The sequence below is a fragment of the Brachycentrus maculatus genome, unplaced genomic scaffold (assembly GCF_059751285.1).
Source record: "Brachycentrus maculatus isolate JH-2025_06_01 unplaced genomic scaffold, ASM5975128v1 h1tg001838l, whole genome shotgun sequence".
NCBI lineage: Eukaryota > Metazoa > Arthropoda > Insecta > Trichoptera > Brachycentridae > Brachycentrus > Brachycentrus maculatus.
The window spans coordinates 2,785-12,993 of NW_028282419.1; the positions used below are offsets into that span (position 1 = coordinate 2,785).

The window sequence follows — 10,209 nt, forward strand, 5'->3', positions numbered from 1 at the left end:
TAGAGTTCTTCATCTAGGTTTAGCCCTTTTATGATAATTTTTATTAGAGATTTGCTATCGTCGGTATCGTATATGCTAAAGTTGCGCTCGAAGCTAATTTTTTCTCCTCTAATTTTAATATGCCAGACTTTGAGATGCCTGGCCAACGAGTTTCTCTACTCTGGAGCGCATCTCTTTTGCCGCTTTGTTGGTAAAAGTGAGAGCTAAGATGTTCGATGGATCTACCTCTTGATCTAGTAGGTCGGCTAGCCTGTGAGTTTGTACACTAGTTTTGCCAGAGCCCGAGATGTTCCCAACCCCAACCCCAACCCCAACCCCAACCCCAACCCCAACCCCAACCCCAACCCCAACCCCAACCCCAACCCCAACCCCTGCGGCTATTTATCCTCGAGAAAGGATTCTTTTCATATTGATGAATGAATGAATGAATGAATATATCAATCTCCTTTGAGAACTTCGGCATCGGCCTGGCCCGTTTACGGCGGATTAATCCCCCAGCGCCCGAAGACACCAGAGGGGTTCATCTGCTTTGCTGCCCTTTTCCGTGAAGCCTGTGACTATTTTATTGATAGTCTAAGAAGATATCATACCCATTCTTTCCCCATTGGCCAGTCTTTTGTTTTTTTTTTGGGATGAGATGACGTCACTTCCACGTCATATCGGTCACTATTTATTTTTTGATCACTGGCCTTTTCTTCTATTTTTTTGATCAAATAATACTTTTTACAGCATGAAAAAAACTAGCTGCGGCTCACAAGAACAAAAACTCAGCTTTAAGGATAGGGAGTAACTCAGAGTGGCAGAACAAAACTTTCAAGAAGCAATAAAACAAGGTTACAGCGAAAAAAACTATAAATCGTTGTCAAAAATCATTGAGCAGATCACAGGTAGTATCTCATCTGTAGATTCGGGAAATCTAGATGCAGCTATATTTTTTGTGGGGGCTACTGGAGCTGGCAAAAGCACCACCATCAATTACATAAATCTCGGCGACGAAGGAATGGTTGTCGCCCCCAAAGGCACCATTCAAGCAAAGAAAAATTCTTTTGTCGAAATAGGAGCAGGAAAGGGTTCTACAACTTTTTTCCCCGGAGTAGTGAAATTTAAAAACTCCGTATTGATAGATTGCGCTGGAGAGGGCGATACCGGTGGCATTCTAGCCGAGGCACTAAACTCTATAGTGAAACAAAAGATCTCCTCTGGCACAAAAAAAGCAAAAGTAATTCTCCTAGCTCCGCAAGCCTCTCTCGAAGCTCAAGGAGCCTATGGCATGGCTTTTAAAAATGCATTGGAGAAAAATTCTCAGTTTTTGGGCGATATACATTTCTTTGCCAAAAATATGGCATTTATTATTTCTCATGCCAGAAGAGGCAGTAGTGCATTGGCAGATTCTGTAGAAAGCATAAAAGATATTCTAAAAAATCACCAAAATCTAGACCAATACAAAGATGCAGTACGCACTATTTTAGAAAGTGGAAACGTCGCGATTTTTGCAAACTCAGGAGATGAAGAAACTCCTGGGACGACATACAGCTCTCCAAAGTGGAACCTAGATCAACATAAGCGGATCTTGGAGATAATCGATAGGGTGCCTTTTATCGAAATTCCAAAAAAAGATTTCTTTAAGGTATCTACCTCGCCAGATGTCGCCATCTGTATGGACAAAGCTCTCTCTATTGTGAAAAAGAAAGTAGGGAGCCTCTTAGATGAAATTTTTGCCGCAAATGCCAACCCTGCTATCTACTCTGTAGAGCTTAAACCTTTTGCTAAGTATATAAACAGCCTTATTACCGATGATGTAAAAACCGATCTGCCAACTTATTTTAGGCTTTTGAAGTGGAACAGTTACTTTATAATAAATACCCCCACTGAGAAAATAGAAAAGCTAAATAGCGAGATGGCGTTCTTGGCCCAATTTTTTAAAAAAGAGGCTCAGGGTGAGCTAATGCTACAATCTGTTAAAGATAGTTGGATCAACTATAGCACCGATGCCAAAGCGATCCTAAGCGCTAGCTCCAAAGATGCTACAGCCCTTGTCACCCAAGCTAATAGCTTTGCTAGGCTCGAAAATAGGGCCAAGCTCAGCACCAAAGGCTGCTCGCAGCATTCTGCCACAGTATGCTCTACCCTACAAAAACTAAAAAATGAATACAGAGTAGAAGACGAAGAACGATTGCAGCAAAATAATGTGAATGGGAAGTATTATAAAGATAGTTGGGAAAGTAGACAGTGTGGAATCGAGAAAGTAAAGATTGGTACTAAAAAAGTTCCAAATGGTCAGTCTGAAGAGTATACTTCCAATGAAAGATAAATCTATCGAGAGCCTTTTACAAATTATAGAGATTAATCTTATTAAGTGGAAGAAGCTGCACCCATTCGATCTTAAATTCTTAGTTTAATGACCTTTGGACTATCTAAAATTGCTAAAGGAGGGGTACACACCGATACAGTAAAAAAGTGGAGAAAGGTTCCTTTTACTGACTATAGGGATAAATCTAGAAAAAAAGTTAAGGAACGGCCTATTTTCGAAGACGAGGATATTTTTGATTATAGCCCTTAGTACTAAAGCGTCAAAGTCCGAATCCCCGACCACTACAAATACAACACCGCAATGCAGCAAATAAAAAATAATATCAGCAGCTATCGCGACAGCGTAAATAGCTATCTATCTCAATTTGCTAAAACAAATAAGCTAGGCAGCTTTGCCAAAGAGCCCATCATATCGCATGATAGCTTTGAGACCAAATACCGAGACCTAATGGAGCTTTGGCAAAATGCAGAATACAGCGCCTACTTTGCACAAAACCCAAATAACTCCCTTAATGAGCTTGGCATAAAAGAAATTATGAATCAAATAGTTGCAAAAAAATGATTATAATTGATATTTCGTCGTTTAATTGTTATCATACGTTAATAGGAAGTGCACTCTCTCTGAGATCTTGTACTTCCTATTTTTATACATTTACAAAAATTTAAATGTGCAATAAAGCATAAAAGCATCGTTGGTGCTCTCTTTTTGCCTGGCATCCACCAAAACTCCGGATCTTTTAAATCTAGGAGTAAGATTCTAATATATCCGATGAGGTGAAATCTATCCTCAGCTATAATGAAAGAAATACAATCTAGAGAGCGGCTTGGTTCTTTTTTTTTTCTCCCAAATAAATAATTCAGCTTACAATCTTTGATGGTAAAAGAGATATAAAAATCATCATCCTTGTTGTTTGCTTTATGACTACGATAAACCACCAAATTACTTTTAAGAGAGCAGTTTCATCGCAAACTATCTCTGTGTGTTTAAATAAATTTTCTACATAAATAATTTTGCCCCAAGAGCGTTGCTGATACGCTCTACTTTGACTAGAAAATCGTCTAGATGGAGTTTTTTGTGTTTATGGTGCAATGGAATTAGTTCTTTTTTGTTGACTTTGATAAATTCTTCGAGCCCTATGGTTGCTTTTTCTATTGCATTTAAGCTTGTAGTTTTTATATTTTTATAGATTCTTTGAGTTTTTCTATTTTTAAAAGAGGATCTATTTGAGAATTTCTGTAGGCGAGCCGAGCATCGTGAAAAATTCCAAGAGTTTTTTGGTTGCCTTTGAAGCTGCTTTTGCGAAAAAACTATTACATTGTGGTGCGGAAGGATACTTGATCGAAGATGACGTCTTTTTTGCGGGGATGAGAGGATGGCGACTAGTGAATAAACGCAACTTGACTAAAAAAAAAATAGTTATAAGGATTATCAACTGCTTGTATGTTCTTTATTAAGAAAAACTTAAAAACAAATCCAGAGGCCAAATTGCCCCAATCCAACCCCAACCCCAACCCCAACCCCAACCCCAACCCCAACCCCAACCCCAACCCCAAAAAATTGCTACTACATGTTCCAAAGAATAATCAGAAAATAAGAACATGGTATTTTCATAAAATGATAAACAATAGGCCAAAGACAAATACCAACATATCTGAGATAATTTGGGGTACATAGCTTCCAAATAGGTGTTGTAATTAACACTGAACATAAGAAAATACCTAGGGACCTAAAGTAAAAAACTAGATCTCGCAAAAGAGGCTCTCGGATCGTGTTGAGAGTTTTTTATTCGCTTGACATTGCTTGGTTTTTACCCTAAAGTTTGTTTCTGGAAAATTTTACTAGTCTTATTAATATATGAAAAACTATCGAGGAATGGTTGGTTAGATGGTAGTGCAATGAGCTAGTAAGGCCAAAGGTTCTATTTCGGATTTGTAATTTGCTTTATAAGCGTCTATGTGTTGTTTTGGTTTGGGTTAGGGCTTTATGGGGAAGTTATGTCTTATTTTATGTTCGTGTTTTCGATGGATTCCTTGGGTCTTTGGCAGGAGTCTACACATTGGCTTTCAACGAGAACTCCGCAATTCTTCTTATTAAACTTTATCTAATTGAATCCGATAAGTTGGATTGTTCATTTCGCAGTATCATTTCATAGATCGGCAGAGTATCCTTGGATACGCAATACGAAAGCAGCAGAAACTCGAGCAACAGCTCGACATACGACTCATAATCGGATTAATCAGTGCGCTCGAAAAAGGAGTTATTAATTTATATTTAAAATCTTAGTTTCTTCATTTATTTGGGCACCAACTCAATAAGTTGCTCGATAGTGCCATCGTTGTTGTGTTTAGTTCTTAGGGAGACCTGCAAATCCACGTAAATGAGCAGAAGGAGGACGCGAATCGCCAAACTATTAACCTGAATCATAGCATACTTACTTCACTCAAACTTGGCTTAAAATATTAGATTTGATTTGCACACTCTTTATCAGGGTTGCACTTGGGGAGTTTATTGTCATTATCGGAAATAGTGCCAATGAAGTTGAGGCGGACAAAATCGGAGAGCATGGATTCCTGGTTTGCTTGGGTGAATAGCTGTTTCGACATTTTAATGAAATCTCCCACTGCGAGGCAAAGTTTGGGGTTAAAATTGGGATTCGGGTTCGCCAACCCCCCAACCCCAACCCAACCCCAACCCCAACCCCAACAAATCATCCCAACCCCAACCACCCCAACCCCAACCCCAACCCCAACCCCAACCCCAACCCAACCCCAACCCACAACCCCGAATTTATAACTCGGACTTTTTATTCCTATGTCCAATCGAATTTATCATGAGTTTATCATAAGTTTATCATGAGTTTATCATATCGAGTTTATCAGCCCCTTGAGTTTATAAAACTGCGGCTGATGGTTATTCATATGCATCATGGTTTTTGGCACTAGTTTGGCATTATATTTGATTCTATTACTGATTCTATTATTAATACTATTTACGACTTTATTAGATTCTATTGCATCACATTCCAAAATAAGTCTCTGTCTGTCTGAATGGTAAAGTTTTGGCTATCGGCTTACTTTCGGATGTTTTTTAATCTGATCATTTATTTAGTCGTTATTTGTGATCTAAGATTTGTTCTAGTTTGCTTCAACATCTATTGATTATTGACTGCAGCAAAACCTGTGATTTATGTTCAGCATCAATGACCAAAAAAGTAATATTAATCAAACAAACAACCCTGAACTGAATCTTCAAGTATCGAAAAATTGACATATCCGTACCAAAGCGTGTAATTTAATGTGTTTTCAGGAATCGCATACGTTAGTAATTACTCTAACTCCCTCCATTTGTTAAGATGTGATATGAGTTTTTCCTTTTTGCTGAAATTGTGATCTTGCTGCTAGCTTATTTTTTCTGTATATGCTGTCCTTTCAAGCTCTTCCCTCATCTTTAGCAATAACTCTCTTTTTTTTGTTTTCTCCTTGTTTTTATTTTCTGATCTAGTATCTTCCCTGATCTTCTAATTTCGATATTATCTTCATCCATGAGTGTAATTATGTGTTTATTTGGTTTAATTTATAGACATATTAGCGAAACATATTATCGATGGAATTAAAATTCTGTTTGCTGCCATATTATTAACGAAATGTAATTTAGGATGCAATGACGTATGTGAATAATGTGTAGTAAATAATATGATGCATGATGCGATTTGCACATTTAATAATATTATAATATTGGTTGTTAATGGAAGTCAGATCATTGAGCATTTCAACTATCTGCCGATCATCCCCCAACATCGCCTTGATCAAATATTGGGGAAAGTACGATTAGGATTATGTTCTCCCTATCAACGACTCCCTCGGGCTCACTTTGAATCACGAGGACATTTCCACAACTACCTGTGTCAACTTCTCAGTTGACAACACAGAGGATGAACTGATTTTGAATGGCCAAAAATGCCATATTTCGAAAAGGATCGAAAAGGTCTTGAATAAAATTCGGAATATTGCATACACGCGGAAGTATGCGGACACCCTTACCAAGTAGCATTTCAATAGGCATTACTTTAAAATCAATACAAACAACTCTTTTCCGACTGCTTCCGGGTTAGCGTCTTCTGCGTCAGGGTTAGCTTGTTTAGCAGCGGCTGTTAATTAGTTGTTTGATCGAATTCTTACGCAAATCTAGCTTTCATAGATTGCGCGTTTGGGTTCAGGAAGTGCTTCGAGGTCAATTTAAAGAGGCTTAGTGTTCTGGCAGGGTGTTCCTGGGGAGCTACTGAACCCTTAAAAGGAGAAAATAAAATAAAACCTCGAAGCCCTAAGTAAGACCTGTATTTCAAAGAGTGTGATACCATAGACTTAATTAAAGTTCATCAAAGTGCTCATCCTGCTTGCAAATGACAAAAAGAAAGACGTCTCTTCAACTGTTGGCATGGAACACTCAATAAAAACTAGTTAAATGATCATACTTCGGAATCAGATTGCTCAAAAGCGTACCAAAATTATCCTCTAAAACTTAGCAACCATGAAGAACAATGAGGAAAATCAGGAAATTCAAAATAGTTGCTTCACTCGAATCTGCGAAACAATCATCAAAGTAGCCCAATATCTCTAATATAGGATAGCAACCAGTTTCATGCAATTTGCCTTGACTCTTATCCCCCAATATTCTACCTTAATGAATTTTCAAAACAAGTTATGTATATTGTTGATCATGTTCTTAATCCTTGCGAACACATTCGGCATAAAGTTGCCTACACATTCGATGCCGGGCCTCATGCATTTCTATTTATGCACGAAGAAGTGTTCGACTCAGTCTTCAAATATTTTGTCAATCTCTATGAGTACTGGAATGCACAAGAAAGATTCAACGCAAAAGCATTGGTAAATTTGGAGAGAATCGGGGCCGATAAAGCAAATAGCTACATTTATAAATAATTGAAGTAAAACACAATAAAACCTCACTAAATCTGGGCAACTGATGTCGGCTGCGGAACACACAAACTTCAATGAATGTTTGATAAGAGTACAAATATAATCTTATAAGTTCTATGACGGAGATATTATATCGCGCTGAAATCTTTTAGTTAATTAATGTTTTAATTAAATAATATTTAATTAAATAGTTTGTGAAAAAATTGCACAGGATTAGTGGGAGGATGTTAATGATAAATTCATAATTCTTCTGTGCTTATTGAAGCTAATCAGCCATGAATGAGGATGGGGTGGATTTTAATTATTTTACCTCATTCCAGATTTAAATAATTGTATATGGCTCACAGATATTAAATTATGGATGATGATAATCAAAATCAAATCACATGACTTTCTTGGTGAGCAAGTTGTAGAATTCTTCTTCGGAAACGAGGCCGTCGAGGTCGTAGTCGGCTCTCTCCATCATTTCTTGCAGGACGTTGTCGTCGGTGAGTTCGCCGAGGTCCTTGGCGACCTTCCTCAGATCCTTCAGGGCGATGTAGCCGGTCCTGCCGGAGTCGAATGTCACGAAGACCTTGTGGATCTCCTCCCTGGTTTCGTTCTCGGAGGGGCGCGTGGTCATCATCGCGAAGAACTCGTCGAACTCGAGCAGTCCCGATCCGTCTTTATCGATCTCTGCGATCATGTGCCAGACAGCCTCAGCCTTCGCCTCGATGCCGAGGGAGTTAATGTTCTATTTGAGTTCTGGGTTTAGACGATGGGTTACCTTTGGGGTCGATGGATCCTCCTCCGTCGTGGTCGAATAGATCGAAGGACTGCTTAATGCTTAGGACTTCTTCCTCACTGACAAAGTCACTGGTGTAGGCGCTGGGATCAAAGCCGGCAAGTCTGCCAACAAATTGAGGTTTTTTACTCATAAGATATTATTTATTACAATCACAATAAAAATTAAAATATGAATACCTCGATCTCTAAATAAATTTAAACGATTCGGTTTTAAATCTTACTCAATCTTACAATCTTACTCAATCATCGGCCATTGCTATTGCCATTTATTATTATTTATTTAATTGTTCATTTCAGTTATTTGTAATTATTATATGGCCATTGTATTCTCCCTGTTTTAATTATTTTCCTTCTTCTTACTTCCTCCTATTTCCGACCTTATTTTACTTTTTCTTAATTTGAATATCCTATAAATAATCATACCAAAATCTGTCACCAAGGATATCTACATACAAGAGATTCTAATTTGAATTTCAAGGCGAGCCCACACTTTCAAAATAAACAAATTCACAATCTCGCATCAGACAGACAGATATAAGTGGGCATTCGATTCAATCTTACGTGATATTGATAATATTTTAAATTTAGGCAGATTACATCAACTTCTCATCAGCTGCTGAAACCTTTTGAAGTTTTGTGAGATCGTTCTCCGAATATCGTGTCCCTCTTCCTATTCGAAATCCCCGAAGGAGTAACTCTTCAGCCCCATAGCATAGTACTCGAACAGAGAATTCGGTTGCCTTATCATCATTTTACTTTCGTTGCGAGTATCTTGCTTTTTGCATTAATTCCCATTATCTTGAAAGTGTTCGAAGGATTCTTCTGGGTTGTATGATTCGGACTACTGATCATTGAGGACCCTATATACCATATCTCCCTGGCGGTATGGTTGAAACCGAAGACATTCAGGTTTTTCGACTATGCTCGTCAGCAGCATGTCATTCTATGGCTTCTATGTTGCTCCTTGCAAGATATAAGCCTGAGGCTTATTTTAAATTTTGTTAGCATGAAAAACCATGCCCTTATCCTGAAATATCTTCTCATGGTTGACTCCAAAGCTTTCGGCGAAGTAGACTAAAGTAGACAAGAAATTAACAACACTCTTTTGATGGTCGTGTGTTTGTTGTGGGACAATAATCTCCTGCTACTGCATTTTTTCCTATTCAATTTGATATTTCTTGGCATTGCCCACTTCCTGCTGATAATTCCTCAACCGCTATTTGTCTTTGAGTCTGAGCTATGGTTCAAAGGGAGTGAAGGACTCTGAAGTTTGGAAGTACTACTTGCACTAATTGTGGAAATTTGTAAAGTTTATCTGCAGTTGCTTACGTTTTAGTTATTCTCGAAATTTGATTCTCTCAGATATCTGCAGGGCTATAACAAACTAATCTTAGAAATCTTGCACAATTTAATCTTCATCGATTCTTGATGTCCTTCTGAGACTTCTCTTGTCTTTTGCCCTAGGCTTGAAAGCAAGGAGATGGCTGGACTATTCAGGGTTCGGTCTCCAAAGGTCTCGCAGCATTGGGAATTTGAGCTACTATCTTCTGTTTTTCCAGTAGTTATAGAATACCTCGGTAAAATGCTCGACGTTGGGCATGGTGAGAAGCTCTTTGTGTTCTCTCTCGATAAATTGTATCATCCAGGTCTTGGCCCTGGGGAGGACATGATCCTTGCCGGCCTTAGTTTCCATCTCGATGAAAGCTGAAGAGAGCAATGGAGGAGTGATAACTGGCTTGCCTCTAAATTGAAACTTGTGTGCCTGACCCTCTAAAAAGACATGATCCACTTCATTCAGTTCATAGCTCTTCAATCTGGGGAGGTTTAATTTTTCGTCTAATCTAATAAAGTTGGCTTCGATTTTCGCGAACTTTTTGGGTTTGGTGACTCTTCTGACTATTTAAATCTTGGGGACAATAATTTCTTCTTTTTGGAGGATGGAAGACTGGCCAAGATCTGCTTTCGAGTTCAAGTTAGTGGCTAGTTCGTTCTCTCCTGCGTCAAGCATGTCGAATTCCGCCTTGCTAAATATGGTTTTGAATGGCTTGCTCCAATCGGCTTGTTTTCCCCGATGTGCACGCATATATATAAAATAATTATTATATGAAAAATTGGACTTTGGAGGATAAATACACTTATTTATTCTCTTTTCTAATTTTGTTACTACTACAAATT

General features: G+C 38.3%; 1 protein-coding gene across 1 annotated transcript; it reads right to left on the reverse strand.

Annotated features, from left to right (window-relative positions):
- Nucleotides 1-7,630: 7,630 nt before the first annotated feature.
- LOC148298584 (centrin-2-like) lies at nucleotides 7,631-9,727 on the reverse strand. The gene is made up of 3 exons (XM_088276772.1): nucleotides 9,621-9,727; nucleotides 8,015-8,136; nucleotides 7,631-7,923 (listed from the first exon to the last, which is right to left on the reverse strand). The coding sequence occupies exons 1-3, from the start codon at nucleotides 9,725-9,727 to the stop codon at nucleotides 7,631-7,633; spliced, it is 522 nt and encodes a 173-aa protein (XP_088132898.1).
- Between the last annotated feature and the right edge of the window lie 482 nt (nucleotides 9,728-10,209).